The sequence below is a fragment of the Pelobates fuscus genome, chromosome 6, assembly GCF_036172605.1.
Source record: "Pelobates fuscus isolate aPelFus1 chromosome 6, aPelFus1.pri, whole genome shotgun sequence".
NCBI classification, from domain to species: domain Eukaryota; kingdom Metazoa; phylum Chordata; class Amphibia; order Anura; family Pelobatidae; genus Pelobates; species Pelobates fuscus.
In genome coordinates, this window is record NC_086322.1 from 131,974,445 (window position 1) to 131,993,702 (window position 19,258).

The window sequence follows — 19,258 nt, forward strand, 5'->3', positions numbered from 1 at the left end:
GCTCGACTGTTTTAGCCTAAAATGTGCAATTTGGCTTTGTTTTTTATTCACTAAACTTCACTGTTTAGTGAATAATCCCTTATAAATGTATGTATCTATAGGTATTTACAGCTCACAGATCTAGCGGTAAAGGGTTAAACCTTTTGCTTTTGTATTACCCTGCAGCATATTAACAGGGCATCATTTGGCAGTTGACCCTCTCAGAACAGAAAATCTAAGGGAAGGGGGGAGAAGCCCATATCTGCACAACATAGAAGTGGTGTTCGTGTCTGTTATTCAGCTAAGACATTGTTCTCTTATAAACTATAGTAAGTGCATTATTAATTTCCACTATTCCCAGAATAACTGACTGCAGATAAGTGCAAGGATGACCCTGTAACAATTGTCTTTTTTTCCCCCTTTTCATTTTGACCTTAAAAACAAAACAAATACACTGTAGCCAAGTTTAGCATCCTCTTTTATTTCTGTCACTTGAATCACATTAGGAGATGAGTGAAATACTATCTACACATTGCAAGCAGCAGTATCATCTGACCGCTTGCCACAAGCTGTACTTTGCCTGGGTGCACGCTCTTTAAAACAGCTGGAGAGGACAGTCTTGAAGAAGAGGCACAGCCCATTGCTTTTATTCCAGTAAGTGAACTAAGAGCCCTTCAATCAATATCGCAGGGCAAAGCAGATTCTTTGGGAATCGCTCTGCTAGCAGCAAGACTAAAAACCTTTCTCTATTACGAAAGCTCTAACAGGACACAGACTTGGATCTTTAGTCTACTAAGGGTGTCTGAAACAGTTTGACAGTTCTTCTCACCTACAGCTATTACAGCTTTGTGCCTGCTGGGGACAAGGATATTGCAGAGACATGAATGGGTATTATGCATATCTTTAGCGTTGCTTGGAAAAACCTAGCTAAGGGAATTAAACAAATATTTGGAAGACGAATACTAGCATAAAACATACATCTCCTTGGCACGTTTATGTAGAGAAACGTACTGATTTTTTTTTTTCATCTTGCCAGAGATTTCTTTTCTCTTCTATTTTGTTTGAGTTTTAAAGCTTTTTTTTTTTTAACGCGTTATTTTAATGGCTCAACAGGTTTGTGAATGCTTTATGATATTTAAAGGAAACTACTGTCACATTTCTTTCACACTGCAGTTTTATTTGTTATATGGTTTCTCTTTTAATGCATTTTAAAAAGCCAGATTCCTTATAAAAATATATTCGCATGGTTTAGAAGAAGAAAAGAAAGAAATATATTTGCACCATCTGTCTCTAATTCTCTTTTAGATACGTTGACATTAAGAAGTGCATCCAAAAAATGTAAGGATTAAACTTCCTAGTATAAGTACCGTAACCTTCAGACCTTGCAGACTGGCAGCCTCTTGTGGGATATCTTCCAGTTTATTTTTCAAACAAAATCCAAAAATAAAGTTTGGCACAAGGACGTCTTTAATAACGTGGATGCAGACAGTGGGATTTGTTTAAAATAAAAGAAAAAAAAAATAAGCAAAGACACAACATTCCTTGTGTTGTGAGGAATTCCCCATCTGTTTTGTCCACCTCCTAGAAGTTGTTTCTTTTTCAATAAGTAACCTAGCCCACGTCTTCCCTCCTCCTGCCTGTGGTTCTCCCTCTTCTCAGCTGTGGATTGGTCACTCCTTGTCAGCCTGGCTTGACACTGATTTCTGCACTGGAGAAACTGCATTTCTCTCTGCTTGAATATGAAATGGGCTGGTTGGGATTAGGGGGAAGTGGCAACTCCGCCTCCCCCATCAGATTCATGACCAGATTAGTTGTGGAGATGGAACAAAACAGACAGTACTGGCAGCATGACAATAACCAGCATTGCTGTGGCTCTAATTTTAGGGTGCATCCCTATAGTGGGCTGCTTTGACAAGTCCTCAAGTTCTTCCATTTATCATCATCTCAATCATCATCATCAATCCCTTCGTCCCCCTACCCAGCATCCACAGCCTCACCATACAGTACCTTTACACCATCATTATTATGGTTGCCCAAATTACAAAGGAAAATGGGGTTCGGTTGGTGACTTTGTTAACGTAACAGAATTTGGTGCAAAATGTTTAAACTGGGTGGAGGTGCCTACTTATTTGGAGAGGACTCCAGGTAAAGGATTAGGAGACCACAACTTCTGCAGGAACCCTGATGGGAGGAGTAAACCTTGGTGCTTCTTCAGGAATAACCATAGGAGGGTGGACTGGGGCTACTGTGATTGCAAGCAAGGTGAGTCACTGACCTCTGTTCAGATGGGTCTACTTATCTTAATCATAGTTAATCATTCATCTGAACGAGCAGAGTGGTTTTATAATGTGTAAACTCAAATGATATATTTTAGGAGTAGTGTTAAGATTGTAGAAGAAAATAGCTGATGAATTCCTAGGTCATTAAATAGCCCAGAAGAGTTGTTTCTACTATTGAAGTTTGTATATACAAGCACCAGGTTATCATACTTAGTTTTTTGCTGTTATGTCACCAGTTAAACACTGACGGAAGCAATGGCAAAATATTGTTTTCCTGGATTTGATCACAAAAAAAAGTGTATGCGTGTGATTGTGTATGTATATATGTATTTGTTTTTGTGTATATATATGAAAATTCTTATAATCAAATGTATTCTTCTTAAACGACTAAATATGTATATATATTTTTTTCCACTGGTGTGCAGTGTGTGTCTTGATACACATGCATAATACGAGCAACATGTGGTAGCTGGAGGCTGACATATTGTTTTACTTGTAAATTACATCTAGGTGTTAAAACATTGTTGTTAAATCCTAAATATGTGTCTAAGTCAAGTTAGTTAATTATCAACTTTAGAGATCACTTTAGAAGCTCTACTATTCCAAAACAAAAAAGAGTCTAATAAAATTAATGGAAATATGATTGTGGCGCATGTCTATTATGTCACACTTATTACACTGAAATTATTCCCTTTACAATACATGTATCCATATTTTAAAGTGCATGCAATATATTTAATTTTTATTAACCCCCTATAATAATAAGTGATTTGTATAACGTTGTGTTTTTAAGTCTGAATCTGTGTGCACTAAACATTTTCAAAAAGTAAACAAAAGCTACTTCTGAGTCTAATTTTCTGTAATTAGCAGAGTGAAGAAGAAACTAGGTGTCCATAAATCATGACATGTACAATGTGGCTTGGTTTATTGTATGATACAATATTTTAATAAAGGTTAACAATTCATTATTTAGTGTTAAACCTTAATTATGGAACCCTAAATCTTGTATAAAAGAGTGAACTCACAATAATGGGTGTTAAACTTTAGGTGTAAATCCACTGATTAGAAGTGCTAAACCTTAGAGTCTAGACCCAAGTGCAATTCTGTAGGTAAGTTGTGTTAGACATCATCACAGTTGCAAATCCATATAATTTACATTGAGACTAATTGTACTAAACCTTATCATATAGGTATGGTGAGTTACATCAAATTATCTGATGCAGTGTAATGATCAATGAACAATAAGGTATTAGATCAGTTTATTATTCAGGAGACACTCTGTTGTTTTAGTAGATGGAGTAATTGCGCATCCATAAATGTATATAAAATACAAAACCAAACCACTAGGAACCACCAGTAGCTCGTATAGGAGTCATAGTCCCCATCAAACTTGGTGTTAAACATTAAAATAATAGTGTAACTTTTAAATAGGGATGGAATGCTTACAAAATACTAATACGTGGTATGCAGTGAGTGTTAATCTTTGAACAAAACTGCCAAACCTTAATATGCAACTTTAACTAGCAAGGCATATTCTCACTCATACTGACATTTATTTACCAATCCGCAACTAAATCCACAAACACAGACATTTTAGTTTTTATGTTGTTTTGTGGGTAATAGGTAAAAATTTGCCTTTACCAATGGCATTGTGTGATGATGAGAGTGGAAAATTGCAGTTGATTAATACCCGACTCCTCTTCTCTATGAACCCTGCCTTGTGTGTCCTTATTTGAGTTATTTGAAAGGTGACTTCTTGCATACTTGAATATCTATCATCAGGACCAATGTACTGTGCTCTGCCACCAACGTGGGCTTAACTTTTCAGAATATCTTGTACTAATTGCAAATGGAATTACCTGTGAGCTTAATGAATCTGACAAAAGAATTTCCCTGTGAAACTAAGCTACACTTCGCTAAATTTTATTTTCAGGTAAAAGCAACCAAAGGAATTCCTAGTGCTTATCATTTGGAATGTAAGGGGTTAACATGAAGTATTAGATGGAACTTACATATTAAAAGTAATATATACCAGAGACACAGGTGACATGAACAATATGAATTCTTAAATGGCAGCAGATTGCACTTATTGGTAAATAAAACAGAGCAGTCACGCTCCCACGTCAGCCAGACACCAGATGATTCAAAGTTCCTGGAGTAGCATATATTCATTGAAAGGGTAGTTTTCCCATTGATGTGATTCATCAAGCTGCATTCAGAGCTCTTTATCTCCCAATTTATGACTGTTTTTGCATATACTTTTGTCATCCTTAGAAATGGTGTGACTTTTTAAACCATTGCTCTGTGTTTAGGTGCTTGCTAAATGTGAAATATATCAGACAAGGGAATATCGTTTTGTCCCCAGAACCCTTTTTATTGTGCATATATTCAGACAATGTGATTGATGAGCAGCGTTTTATTTTCTAAATAATATTTTATTTCAGAGAGGGGATTATTTAAATATAGATAAAGAATAAAATACAGGGAAGGGATGCAAAAAATGCATTTAAAAAAAATAGAATAAAATGACATTACTATTACAGGGAGAAAGACGTGGGCTCAGAAGATGTGTAGGTATTTATAAACAACCACAGAAATGTAGCAAATAGGCTCAGTGGCTTTCAGCACGTAGTTGACTGATATTAGTTGTTTTCTTATTAGTTGATTATTAGTTGACATGTAATCCTCAGTATGGTGAAATAAGTGAAATGCAGATGTTTTCAATGAACTATAATAACCCTACACAAACTGAGCTAGGAAAATCCCTTGTTTTCTAGACAGTCTGTATGTGTCAGTGATTCTGAATTGGTTAAACCAGGGATTTTACAAAGACATACTGATATGAAAAAAAACAAAAATACAGCATTATATCTTTAATCATAATCACATTCATACAGAAAAGGAAAGAACTGCAGATTCTCTGATCCTGAAAGACTGCCCATTGACCTACATTGTATATTCATTAGTTAGAATGTGGCAAATATTTAAGTGAAAATAGGGAATTTGAGGAATTTACCAACTTGGCTGCACTGGAGTTTTTGGTTAAAGTCACCAAAACTCTCTATTCAGTAATGAAACCCCTCAGCCTAGACAAGCCTTGGGAACACAAACAGGCTCTGCTTTCTTGCCCCGTGAAGAAGAAGACCAAAGCTAAAGATTTAAATTATCCTGCCATAGTATCCTATGTATCCCCCCCCCCCCCCCCCCAGATCATGAGACTGCAACTCTCATGATTCTGTAACAGCCTATATATGGCAGAGAATTATGGAAAAAAATCTGAGACGTAGGAGAGCACATCATACCTCCTGATGTAACACTCTAAAATATTTATTAACATACAGTTGTGGCATGATGATGGACTGTGGAGTGCCTGGCATTGGAGAAAGGGTTAACATTAAATTCATGAAGTTTGCCTAAAAGTAGTTTTTCACTCATGTACACATGTGAGCTCTAATATCTGTGTGAATGTATATGCAAGATATGTGTATGGTGCTAGCATGACTTAAAGGAACACTATAGTGCCAGGAAAACAAACTCGTTATTAGGTCCCCCCCTCCCTCAGAGCCCCTCTCCCGCTGGGCTGAAGGGGTTAAAACCCCTTCAGCCACTTACCTTAATCCAGTACCGGGCATCCTCGGCACTGGGGACCTCTCCTCCCCCTGCCAAAGTCAGCTCCGAATGCGCATGCGCGACCAGAGCCGCGCGCATTCAAACCGCCCATAGGAAAGCATTACTCAATGCGATTTTCGCATTGAGCATCGCGGAAGCTGCCTCTACTGGCTGTTTTCAGCTGTAGGGCTAAAACTAGAGGGACCTGGCACCCAGACTACTTCATTGACCTGAAATGGTCTGGGTGCCTATAGTGGTCCTTTAACCAGTGTGCTAAACCAGTAAGCCTACAGCAATTCGCCTTTGACCATATTTTAGGTGTATGGATAGAGTAATATCAGTTGTAAGTTACTTGTAAACATGTTGGTTTTTACAATGATTCTTTCAATGCAAGATTGTCTATGTGGACGTACTAAGAGCCTGTACTGACTTTACTTTGAGGCCACACGTTTATGTTCTTCAATAAAACACTCAAATGGACTTGAGTGTTTATTTTTCACTACATGTAGATGAAAGATAATTACGACAGTGTAAATTTGGATAACCGTGTTCTTAGTATATTACAAATAGATTAAATGATCTTACATAAGACATTAAATTGTAATTCTCAATATCCACTCTGTGAAAGACTTGAGGAGGAGACATGTACTGCTGGAAGCAAAATGTTCTATATATAATTTAAATGTCTTTGAATTAAATTATTCTCTTTTTGCACTACTTCAAATGATAAATTTCATTTTTGCATCGCACCTTTGAGAACATTTCCAGTAATTTAAAGGGACACTCTAGGCACCTTGATAATTTCTCAATTAAATGGTCTGGGTGCAGTGGTCCCGTGATTTTAACCATGCAATGTTAGACACTGCAGTGTTTACATTGCATAGTTAAATCCACCTCTACTGACTGTCTTCCAGTCTGGCCACTAGCCTGGGCGGACTGGGACAAAAATTCAGCCCAGGCATTTAAAAGCAGAGCAGCCCTCGAAGGCAGTGGCGGCTCTAGACTTGGCGAGGCCTTAGGCGAAATTCATACATGAGGCCCCCACTAACACCATTATTGGAAAAAAATTGCAGTTGACTTGTGTGTGTATAAGAAGCTGTAGATATATTGAAGGGGAAGCTTGCAGTACTGGATATAGAGAACTAGTCTTTGTATACATTGTTGCATTGTCTACCTGTGTGTGCCTGAGAGTGTGTGTCTGGCAGTGAGTATCTTTGTATATGTATGTATGTTTCCCTGAGCATGTGTATGTTTGTGTACTGCCTGTGGCCTTTGGCATTAAGTTCATGGCGACGCTATGTTTTATGACAGTGTGTAGAATGATTGCCTTTAGGGGTTACAGGGTGAGTAAAGGAGTAACTGTGGCAGGGTGAGTGTAAAAGAGCAGGAGGGTGCCAGAGTGCGCAGAGTGGTGCCCGTGTTTAGAGGGAGCGATAGTGTGTATGGAGGTAGGTGACAGTGTGTATGGAGGTAGGTGACAGTGTGTGTGTGGAGGTAGGTGACAGAGTGTGTGGGGAAAATGACATAGTGTAGGGAGGTGGCATAGTGTGAGGGGGTGGCATAGTGTGAGGGGGTGGCATAGTGTGAGGGGGTGACAGAGTAAGAAGGGGGTGGCATTAGTGTGAGAGTGTTACATTAGTGTAAGGGGTGTGACAGAGTAAGAGGGGATGACATTAGTGTGAGAGGGTTACATTCGTGTAAGGGGTGTAACAGAGTAAGAGGGGAGAGACAGAGGGCGTGACAGAGTGAGAGGGAGGGTGACAGCATGAGAGGGAGGGTGACAGAGTAAGAGGGGGCGACAGGGTAAGAGGGGGCGACAGGGTAAGAGGGGGCGACAGGGTAAAAGGGGGGAGACCTAGTGTGTGAGGGGGCCGGGGGAGACCTAGTGTGTGAGGGGGGTGACCTAGTGTGTGAGGGGGGCGGCAGGGTAAGAGGGGGGCGACAGGGTAAGAGGGGGCGACAGGGTAAGAGGGGGGAGACCTAATGTGTGAGGGGGCCGGGGGAGACCTAGTGTGTGAGGGGGCCGGGGGAGACCTAGTGTGTGAGGGGGGAGACAAGTGTGTGAGGGGGGAGACCTAGTGTGTGAGGGGGGAGACCTAGTGTGTGAGGGGGGAGACCTAGTGTGTGAGGGGGGAGACCTAGTGTGAGGGGGAAACCCTAGTGTGAGGGGGAAACCCTAGTGTGAGGGGGAAACCCTAGTGTGAGGGGGAAACCTAGTGTGAGGGGGAGACCTAGTGTGAGGGGTGGAGACCTAGTGTGAGGGGTGGAGACCTAGTGTGAGAGGGGGTGACATAGTGTGAGAGGGGGTGACATAGTGTGAGAGGGGGTGACAGGGTGAGAGGGGGTGACAGAGTGAGAGGAGGGTGACAGAGTGAGGAGAGGGTGACAGAGTGAGGAGAGGGTGACAGAGTGAGGAGAGGGTGACAGAGTGAGAGAGGGTGACAGAGTGAGAGAGGGTGAGAGGGGGGAGACCTAATGTGTGAGGGGGAAACCCAGTGTGAGGGGGAAACCTAGTGTGAGGGGGAAACCTAGTGTGAGGGGGAAACCTAGTGTGAGGGGTGGATACCTAGTGTGAGGGGTGGAGACCTAGTGTGAGGGGTGGAGACATAGTGTGAGGGGTGGAGACATAGTGTGAGAGGGGGTGGCAGAGAATTGAGCAGTGAGACTTCAGAGGCACGAGATAGGGGATGTTTGTGAGGGGTGGAGAGGAAGGGGGCCGGCCTCAGCCCATGGCCATCGCTGCCCACTGGGCATTAGCCTGGTTTGCCCGATGGTCTGGCCACTAGTTACGCTTCCTCCTCCAGAACCAACTAAAACCTAGTATTCCTATTGGAATCATGCTGCAGAATTTGATTGGAGGACTGTGGCTTTTGGCCGCACATGTGTATCTCCAATCCAATGCTTCTTTATGAGAATGAAGGCAGAACAGGCAGATGCAGTGGAGGAGTCTTGGCACTGGAAACAAATTGAGTAATCTTTTTTATTTTAAATGTTTATTGATTTCACAAATATTTGAGGGGTACAGAAAAGAAAGAGGTTGAAGGGAAGGGTAAGTTGGTTATCTACATTTGACATCAACTAGTATCACATGTAGCAACAATAAGTTGGCTTTAGCATATAGTAGCAGTAACTTAAATACAGTACATTCTATTAATTTGAACACAAAGCATGTTGGATGGGCAATTGCGCGCTTCTATCCGCATCAAACAGAATCTAGTCAAGGGGTGTTAACTCACCTTTTCCTATTACAGCTGTTATAACTTTGCCGATCTCCACGCATCCCACAGTGTCCAAGTTTCTTTAGTGTATCGTGAGGGCATGGATGGGGGGGGGGGGGGGGGAGGGGGGGGAGCAAATAGATGTGTATTTGGTTTCATATAGTCACTGTTTGTCTAGCTCAGCAAGTACGTCAGGAATTTTGGGGATAGAGGGCAAATTTTCATGCTCTTGTTACTATTTGTTGAGCTTTTAATAGCACGTGCATTACCAGTTTTTCGCATATTGCGCGGGGATATGCGCAAAGAAATCAGTTAATAGGTATGTGAGTGGTTGCAGGGGTACAGTAATTCCCATGAGTTGTGATAAAACATCTTGTATGGATATCCAGTATGGTAGGAGAATTGTGCAGTTCCACAATATGTGAAGGAAATACCCCTTTTCGAACCTGCATCTACAACAAGTCGGGGACGTTTGTGGATAACATTTTTGTAGCCTGGTCGGCACCATAAACCACCTGTAGAGCAAGTTGTAATGCTTAAGAGGACTTAAGTAGGCTTTTAGGGCCAGTTATGATGCAGTCCCAACATTTTGGAGTAATTTTAGTCTTGATATCTGTTTCCCACTGGAGGGCAATTTTGGAGTCAAGGAAGGGGATATAATCAAGCAACATGGTGTAACACATGGAGATCCGCTTACAATGCAGTGGTAATATACCTGCCATAAAGATCTTCTCCCAAGGTGTAGGGGTGCTTAGAGAATCCCCTTGTGTTTGAGTAGGTTTTAGGTGTTGAAAAACAAAGGAGCACAATTGCATATAAGAGTAGTGAGATGGCCATAGGTGGTAGGCCATAGGAGTCAGACAGTGTTTGAAAGCTTAGAAGGGAGTTGTCTTGGATAATCTGGTGGAGATGGGTAAGTCCAACCACACCCCATGGGGCTGCATGCAAGGTAGGAATGCAGTATGGAAGAGCATTAATTCGGGTTGTGAGTGGGAACATCGGTCTATTACTTAATGCAGTGGCATGTTTGTCCCAAAAAGTAGAGCAACCTGCGGAATCCCTTTTGGGAGAGGCGGTCTAAAGTTTTTTGGCAGTCATATGATATCCTTTAAGTTATAGGGTTTTAGTAGCATTCACTCCAGAGTCACCCATTGCGGTGGGTTAGATTTTACAAAGTGTGGGAGGGCAGACGCCAAAGTAGTGGCATAGTAATAGGTTTTGTTATTTGGGACAACTAGGCCCCTTTTGTTACATTGGGCTAGTAGCAAGGCACTAGGCACTCTGGGCTTTGCCCATATAAATTTGGTTAAATCATTTTGGATTGCCTTAAAATAAGTGGGGGAGGGGGAGAGTGCTAACAGGAGCCTACGAAATAGGTACTGTAGTCGTGGGAGAATGGACATTTTAAAAGATATAATTCTCTCTGTCCAAGAGAGGAATAGGGGTGGCCATCTCTGTAGGAGTTGACCACATTGATTCAAAATTTTGACATAGTTTGTCGAAAATAGATCGTTCGGGTATTTAGTGAATGTCACATCTAAGTACTTAATGTTGTCAGTTCTCCATTCAAAGGTATTGGTGTGTTTGAGGAAATCTAGGGCGGTTGAAGGGACTCCCACGCACAGTGCCTGGGTTTTGTTAGTGTTGAGGGAGTAGTAAGAGACTAATCCATATGTACGTATCAAGTCTAGCAAAGGATGTAGAGAGGTCTGTGGTTCTGAGACATACAGGAGAATATCATCCGCAAATGCGCTGAGTTTGATTTCCCTTTTGTGAATTTGAATACCTGTTATCAGGGGGTTGTCTTTGATCACCTGCAACAGTGGCTCAAGGGCTAAGACATAGAGAAGGGGGGAAAGGGGACACACTTGCCTTGTGTCATTTTTAATAGTTAACTTGGGTGATAGGAGCTTGTAGTACCTTTGCTGCGGGTTCTGCATAGAGGACAAATATTTGGCCTATAACCTCTATTGGAAAGCCGTAAGAGGCCAGCACCTTTTTCAGGAAACTCCAGCCCAGGTGGTCAAATGCCTTTTCTGCGTCCAGTGCTAGCAACAGACCACCCTGGCCAGAGCCCCTGAGATGCTCCAGTACAAGTGAGAGCTTACACTTGTTATCTTGCCCCTGCCTGCCCCTAACAAACCAGGTTTGATCATCGTTTATGATGTGCGGGAGGAGCAAATTGAGTCTGTTAACTAAGGTCTTAGCGTAGATTTTGGCATCTGTGTTTAGGAGGCAGATGGGGCAAATGTTTTTAAAATGGTAGGGGGTTTGTCTGGTTTAGGAATTGTAACTACAGTGGCTAACAACATCTCCCGAGGCAGAGATTGAGGCTGAGTGGAACACAGACAATAGGTGAGGAGCCAGAATTCCCGCATATTGTTTCTAATACTCATTGGAGAATCCATCAGCTCCCGGTGATTTACCCGAAGGGCGTCCACGTATGGTGTCCAAGACGTCATTTAGCGATATTGGTTGGAATAGGGAACTGGTCTGCTCGGGAGTGAGCCGTGGCAGTTGGACCTTCCCTAGGAAATCATCTATTTCCTGGGTAGTAGGTGCGTGGATTTTAGGGTCCGATCTGCATCCAATTGGCATAGAAGATCGCCTGGGGGCCCATGTTTTTGGTCCCGTTCTCAGTGACTACATGTGCTATTCGGGCTGAAGCCATTTTTCCACGCAATCTATTAGCTAGTGTCTTGTTAGCTTTTCCACCCGTGTGGCAGGAGTGTGCTTTTAGTTTTTGTAGGAAGTAATTAGTATTTTCCACGTTCAATTCCATAAGTCGTTTATTTAAGGTGGCTAGTTTAGTTGCCAATTCTGGGGACGAGTTGGCTTTGTTTAGATTAGAGATGTAGGCTAATTGTTTGTGACATTCTAGGAGGGACGACTGATGTGTTTTCTTAAGATATGAGGGGCGTCTTATGAAGAGGCCTCTGATCACTGCTTTATGAGCCATCCATACTGTTGTGTCAGAGGTTCCCTGTCCTGATGTAAGCTTAGTAATCTAAGTAATCTGTAAGCGCTGCGGTAATGTCTACAACAAAACCTTTGTCGTGAAGCATAGACTCATTCAGTCTCCAGGACCCTTTACCGCGGTATTGAAATGAGTCACTTAGTTCACATACCACTGGGCTATAGTCGGACCAGGAAATGTCGCCTATAGTACAAGCGGACATTTAAGCCAGGCCCCCTCGATCTAGAAAGAAAGTGTCAATCCATGTATATGTATTGTGTGCTCCTGAGTGAAATGTGTAATCACGCTCTGTTGGGTGGAGAACCCTCCAGGCATCATATAGCCCATAATGTGACAGTAGCTTATTTAGTTTTTTGCAGGTGGCTATCATGGATTGCAGGATAAAATTACCAGGAAAGGATAAAGGATCTTAACACGTATAGCTTGGAGGAAAGACGGGACGGAGGGATATGATAGAAACATTTAAATACATAAAGGGAATCAACACAGTAAAGGAGGAGACTATATTTAAAAGAAGAAAAACTACCACAACAAGAGGACATAGTCTTAAATTAGAGGGGCAAAGGTTTAAAAATAATATCAGGAAGTATTACTTTACTGAGAGGGTAGTGGATGCATGGAATAGCCTTCCAGCTGAAGTGGTAGAGGTTAACACAGTAAAGGAGTTTAAGCATGCGTGGGATAGGCATAAGGCTATCCTAACTATAAGATAAGGCTAGGGACTAATAAAAGCATTTAGAAAATTGAGCAGACTAGATGAGCCAAATGGTTCTCTGCCGTCACATTCTATGTTTCTATGGTCTGGGCAACAGTTGTGTCCAGTTCCAATGATTGAATAAAATTCAAGTCCCCGCAGAGGATCAGACCTCCTTGGTGAAACTCCTCAATTCTAGCCAGTAGTGACTGCAAATATGCAGCGGAATCTGCATTCGGGAAGTAGGCTGATGCCATGGTGTGTTGGACGTCATTTAATTGGCTCAGTATAAATCTGCCACTAGGGTCTATATATTGTCTCTGAAGTGTAAAGGCTAGGGTCTTATGTTTGAAAATGGATACCCCTTTGGATTTTTTTTCTGATAAGTCATGGAATTGAGTAGGAAACCATGTTTTATAAAGGGCGGGTGTAGTTTTATTGTGAAAGTGTGTTTCTTGGACGCATACCACATTCGCCCTTTGAGATTTAACCTGTTAGAAGAGTAGTCTTCTTTTCCCTGGGGTATTCAACCCCTTAACGTTGTATGTTACTATTTTCATAAAGTGATGGGTAATAGAAGTCGCTGTACATAACCAACTTTACATATACTTGTTTGGATCTATGTCTGAGAAGGGGCCGGTAACTTGGGGAGGTTGACCAGGTGAAACTCGGGAAGGTGGGGAAGGAGGAGAGATAGACAGAAACATTAAAGTGTGGTTGCTCACCCCATGTGAGCGGAAACAATCCATTCTGAACATATGGATGGGTGATGGGGGTAGTGGCTAAAGTTGCGTCCCAAATTTGGGGAAACATGCGCAACCAAGGCGAGTAATCTTTTTAAACTTTATTTATTTTAAATCAAAGGGGGTGGACAGAAAGGAACTATAATACCGAAATGTAGCGGAGGCCTGATATTCCACAGGTTAACTCCACTATAGATCCCAGTTAGGCTCAGGAACAAGTAGCAAAAACACCATGAAGCAGTAATTCCAGCAAATAAAGTAATCCATGAATATCCCCATACAGATCCCAATGACTGGACGACACACAGCATCAGGAGCAGAACTGACTTTTAATCCACACAGTCTCCTTATAAAGCATTCTCCCATGCAAGGGAGGGATTCACCTTAATCAGTACAGTATCCAATAGTGTAACTGTTACCTCCCACACATCTCCTCCCCTCAGTATGACACTTAATCCCATTATACATACTGTAGTTTTCCCCGAGTTCTGAATGTACCCCAAAACAAGCAGTTACAATAATACTGGGGGTACCCCCTGGTAGCCCTGATCCGGGTGACTAACATATCCAAAAATCACCCAGATCAGACCATGAGTTCGGGAGTTAGGTGGAGGGTGCAATTTGACCGACCGCACACAAGGTGGTATCCGAAAAGAGTTCCATGGGTTTGGCCCTGCGGTCGGTCTTCGTTCGGGAGGTAAAACACACATCAAATACTGCTTAATCTTGGATTCGTATGAATCCCCTTGTTCGGTACTTTGAACCTACCGAACTGGAGGCTGATTAGCCTTCCCGTTCGTGAGTTATGGAGCCATGGTGCTCTCAGCGGTGTTCCTCAAATCGAGTGTCCGATTTGAACTCCAGACACTCGACGATCAAACACTGCTGAGATTTTCGTGCGTAAGATGGCCGCCGCCACGTGTTTGTATACCGAACGGCGGCCACCCAGATACAGCACTAAAGTACCGATTAACCTGCGGTTAGAGAAGTGTGAACGCTTAATAAGGTACACACTTCTCTCTGGCGTGGTCTATTGGTTCGGTAGTTTACATTCGTATGGAGTACAGATGGAAACTACCGAACAATCATACGAATCCCACATACATTTTAACCATAAAAACAGAAACAACACACAAATTGCAATATTAATACAGTCTTTTAGGACAGCCCTGGTACCATCTGCTACACAAAATAATTTTTGTTTTCAGGAATATTTGTTCACTTTAATACATTGACATTCACTGTACTGTTTTAATAACTTTCTACACAGATATGGATGCTATTTTCATAAAATAAAGCTCTTAGTCACAAAATGTGTCAATGACTTGGTTCACTCCCAGTGAAACTTAAAATGTTATCTATATAACTTTCTAGTAAAGTAATATATTATTCACGTAATTGCCCGTAGTTGATCTGTAAATAAAAAATTTGGAACATTGGTGTACAATTTGGCTAACACATAATATAGCTAATTTTTTTATTTATTATTAAGTGCAAATGGCCACCATGTCATATTTACGTGACAGGCATTTTAAAATGAATTTAGCATTACAACAAATAGAGTTATAATATTAGACTCTTTACTTCAATTATATAACCGTGTTATATTGTTGATTTTTAGATCTTTCATTATATATCAAAAATATTTGGTCTAAAACTCATGCAATATAATACTCACCATGCAAAGAAACCATTTTATCAAACCAATCCTTTTTAAATATACTACCTGTCATTTGTTAGCCAAGGGGTAGGGACACCCGGGTGCAGGATTTTTTTTTTACATTAGCCACCCCTGTGTCTGGTGGATAAATTAGGATGGCTGACATGGGTAGGAGTATATAAATGGGAAGGTTGGTGACTGGTTGGATGAATGTGAATTGGTAGATGTATGCAAATGATGGTTAAAGGAACACTATAGTCACCTAAATTACTTTAGCCAAATAAAGCAGTTTTAGTGTATAGATCATTCCCCTGCAATTTCACTGCTCTGTTCACTGTCATTTAGGAGTTAAAACTTTGTTTCCGTTTATGCAGCCCTAGCCACACCTCCCCTGGCTATGATTGACAGAGCCTGCATGAAAAAAAAAACTGGTTTCACTTTCAAACAGATGTAATTTACCTTACATAATTGTATCTCAATCTCTAAATCTAAATTTAATCACATACAGGAGGCTCTTGCAGGGTCTAGCAAGCTATTAACATAGCAGGGGATAAGAAAATCTTAATTAAACAGAACTTGCAATAAGGAAAGCCTAAATAGGGCTCTCTTTACAGGAAGTGTTTATGGAAGGCTGTGCAAGTCACATTCAGGGAGGTGTGACTAGGGTTCATAAACAAAGGGATTTAATTCCTAAATGGCAGAGGAGTGAGCAGTGAGGCTGCAGGGGCATGTTCTATACACCAAAACTGCTTAATTAAGCTAAAGTTGTTCAGGTGACTATAGTGTCCCTTTAAGAATGTTTCATAGGGTAGGTGGATAACTGGGCGTTAGTATGTGATAGGGGCATGTAATTGGTTGTGAGTATCTATTAGGGTGTTGTTATGTGACAAGGAAATTTAAGAATATAACTGAGGAGATGGTTTGCAACAACGGCTGGTATGTACTGGAGTATTTATCTGATGGTTCTGTATGGTACAGAGGTAGTATCTGGTGGTCATTATGTGATGGGGTAAGTTGGAATAGGTCTCTAGTGGAGTGGCAAGTCATTAGTTGGTATCTGGTGGTAGGAATGACTGGGTGTGTGGCATGTGATAAGTACAGAGAGTATCGGGTGGAAGACATGTGACAGAGGAGGGAATCTTCTGGTGGAGATGATGCTGGTTTGGTTGGTATGGGACATAAGGAGAGTATTTGTCACTAGGTATGACGGGGAAAATATATAGCACTGAGTATGAACAGGGGAGGGTATGTGGTGTTGAATATGTGATGGGAACGTATATTGTGCTGGGTATAACTGAGGGAGAGTGCTGTGTTTGTGACAGGAGTGTCCTTTGTAGGAGATACGAGGGAGGTATAGACAGGTATGTTATATGCAGGGCCGGTGCAAGGATTTTTGCCGCCCTAGGCAAAAAAAATGTTGCCGCCCCCCCATATGTCCTGCCCACCATGTGACATCACAATGCCCCGCCCATATGCTCTGCCATATGGGCCAACGCCAGTCTTCACAAAGTGTCTTTTATCTGAAAAGACAGTGTGTTTACATTAAAAACCCTACAGGCACAGGCTATAGACATCAGAACCACTACATTATGCTGTAGTGCTTCTGGTGACTATAGTATCCATTTAATTTGAGGTAAATTAGAGATTAGTGCCACTAATAATATATTGGATTGCCTACTTACCACCAGATGAGGACAAGAGGCTGATGATGGGCTCAGTCTGGCTCCACAGGTCTGGTGTAGAAGAGGCTCTCTGGAGACTGCTTTTAACAGTGCTCACAACAATTAACGAACAGGAAGCAGCTCCATTTTTTAGGGCCCCTTACACAGCTCAAGGTCTGGGCCCCCAGGGGGCATACGCCTACAATGCCCATCCATGAGTTGGGGATTTTTTATGTGTGCAATTTGTAAGGGATGTAGTGTGTTTATATGGGATGTAGTGTGTGTTTGCGTGTAAGGAATGCATTGTATGTTTCTGTGTGTGTGTGTGTGTAAGGGGTGCAAGGTTTGTTTCTGTGTATGTAATTGAATGCAGTGTGTGTCTGTAAGGGGTGCATTAATTATGTAAGAGAACGTAAGGGATGTATTGTGTGTGAGTAGGAATGCATTGTATGTTTCTGTGTGTGTGTGTGTCACTTAGTGCTCTCCCTTGGCCCCCTGTCCCTCTGCAGTCCCCCCTTGGTGGTCTTCTCACTCCCCTCTCCCCCCCTTAGTGGTCCTCCCTCTCCCAAACCCCTTAACGGTCCTCCCTCTCCCAAACCCCTTAGTAGACCTTCCCCTACTCCCACCACCCGCTTAGTGGTAATCTCCCCCCCCCCTTAGTGGTCCTTACCCTCCTTCCCTCTCCTTAGTAGTCCTCCCTCCTTACCCCCGTTTGGTGGTCCTTCCCCCCCTTAGTGGTCCTCCCTCTCCCAAACACCTAGTGGACCTCCCCTCCTCCTCCCTCAGTGGTCCTTACCTTCCCACCCCCGTTCCCCCTGTGTTCCTTCACCCCCCTCCCCCAGTGGTCCTGACTCACCCCTCCCCTAGTGGTCCTTCCTCCCTCCTCCCCTCCCCTAGTAGTCCTTATCCTCCCTCCCCTAGTAGTCCTTATCCTCCCTCCCCTCCCCTAGTGGTCCTTCCTCCTTCTCCTCTAGTGGTCCTTACTCTCCCCTCCCCTAGTGGCCCTCCCCCCCTCTTCCCCCCCAGTGGTTCTTACCCCCCTGGTCCTTACCCACCCCCAGTGGTCCTTATCCACCCCCTCCCTCTCCTAGTGGTCCTTATCCCCCCTCTCCCTCCCTCCCCTAGTGGTCCTTATCCTCCCTCCCCTCCGCTAGTGGTCCTTACCGCCCCCTCATGGTCCTTGCCCCCCCAGTGGTCCTTACTCACCCCAGTGGTCCTTATCCACCCCCTCCCTCCCCTAGTGGGCCTTATCCCCCCTCTCCCTCCCTCCCCTAGTGGTCCTTATCCTCCCTCCCCTCCCCTAGTGGTCCTTACCCCCCTCATGATCCTTACCCCCCCCAGTGGTCCTTACCCCCCTCTCCCTCCCCTAGTGGTCCTTACCCCCCCCCAGTGGTCCTTACCCCCCCCTGGTCCTTACCCACCCCCAGTGGTCCTTATCCCCCTCTCCCTCCCCTAGTGGTCCTTACCCCCCAGTGGTCCTTACCCACCCCCAGTGGTCCGTTATCCCCTCCCTCCCCTAGTGGTCCGTTATTCCCACCCCCCCTCCCCTAGTGGTCCGTTATTCCCCCCCCTCCCCTCCCCTAGTGGTCCGTTATTCCCCCTCCCCTCCCCTCCCCTAGTGGTCCGTTATTCCCCCCCTCCCCTCCCCTAGTGGTCCGTTATCCCCCCTCCCCTCCCCCAGTGGCCCTTATCCACCCCCTCCCTCCCCTAGTGGTCCTTATCCCCCCTCTCCCTCCCTCCCCTAGTGGTCCTTATCCCCCCCTCTCCCTCCCCTAGTGGTCCTTATCCTCCCTCCCCTCCCCTAGTGGTCCTTACCCCCCCCTCATGATCCTTCCCCCCCCAGTGGTCCTTCCCCCCCCCCCGGTCCTTATCCCCCTCTCCCTCCCTCCCCTAGTGGTCCTTACCCCCCCCCCAGTGGTCCTTACCCACCCCCAGTGGTCCGTTATCCCCTCCCTCCCCTAGTGGTCCGTTATTCCCCCCTCCCCTCCCCTAGTGGTCCGTTATCCCCTCCCTCCCCCAGTGGTCCGTTATCCCCTCCCTCCCCTAGTGGTCCTTATCCCCCCCTCTCCCTCCCTCCCCTAGTGGTCCTTATCCTCCCTCCCCTCCCCTAGTGGTCCTTACCCCCCCCTCATGATTCTTACCGCCCCCCAGTGGTCCTTATCCCCCCCGGTCCTTACCCACCCCCAGTGGTCCTTATCCCCCTCTCCCTCCCTCCCCTAGTGGTCCTTACCCCCCCAGTGGTCCTTACCCACCCCCAGTGGTCCGTTATCCCCTCCCTCCCCTAGTGGTTCGTTATTCCCCCCCTCCCCTCCCCTCCCCTAGTGGTCCGTTATCCCCTCCCTCCCCTAGTGGTCCATTATTTCCCCCTCCCCTAGTGGTCCGTTATCCCCACCCTCCACTCCCCTAGTGGTCCGTTATCCCTCCCCTCCTGCCCATGT

General features: G+C 43.9%; 1 protein-coding gene across 2 annotated transcripts in view; it reads left to right on the forward strand.

The window, feature by feature from the left end:
* The first annotated feature begins 571 nt into the window (after positions 1–571).
* PRSS12 (serine protease 12) overlaps positions 572–19,258 on the forward strand; it is a 223,810-nt gene continuing 205,123 nt past the window's right edge. Inside the window, exon 1 of one of the 2 annotated variants that reach the window (XM_063458263.1) lies at positions 572–867. In XM_063458263.1, the coding sequence (XP_063314333.1) occupies positions 864–867 (4 nt within the window). In that variant the 5' untranslated portion in view covers positions 572–863. Of the gene's footprint in view, positions 868–1,218; positions 2,242–19,258 lie in introns of those variants that run through there. The other variant, XM_063458262.1, reaches the window with a different exon arrangement.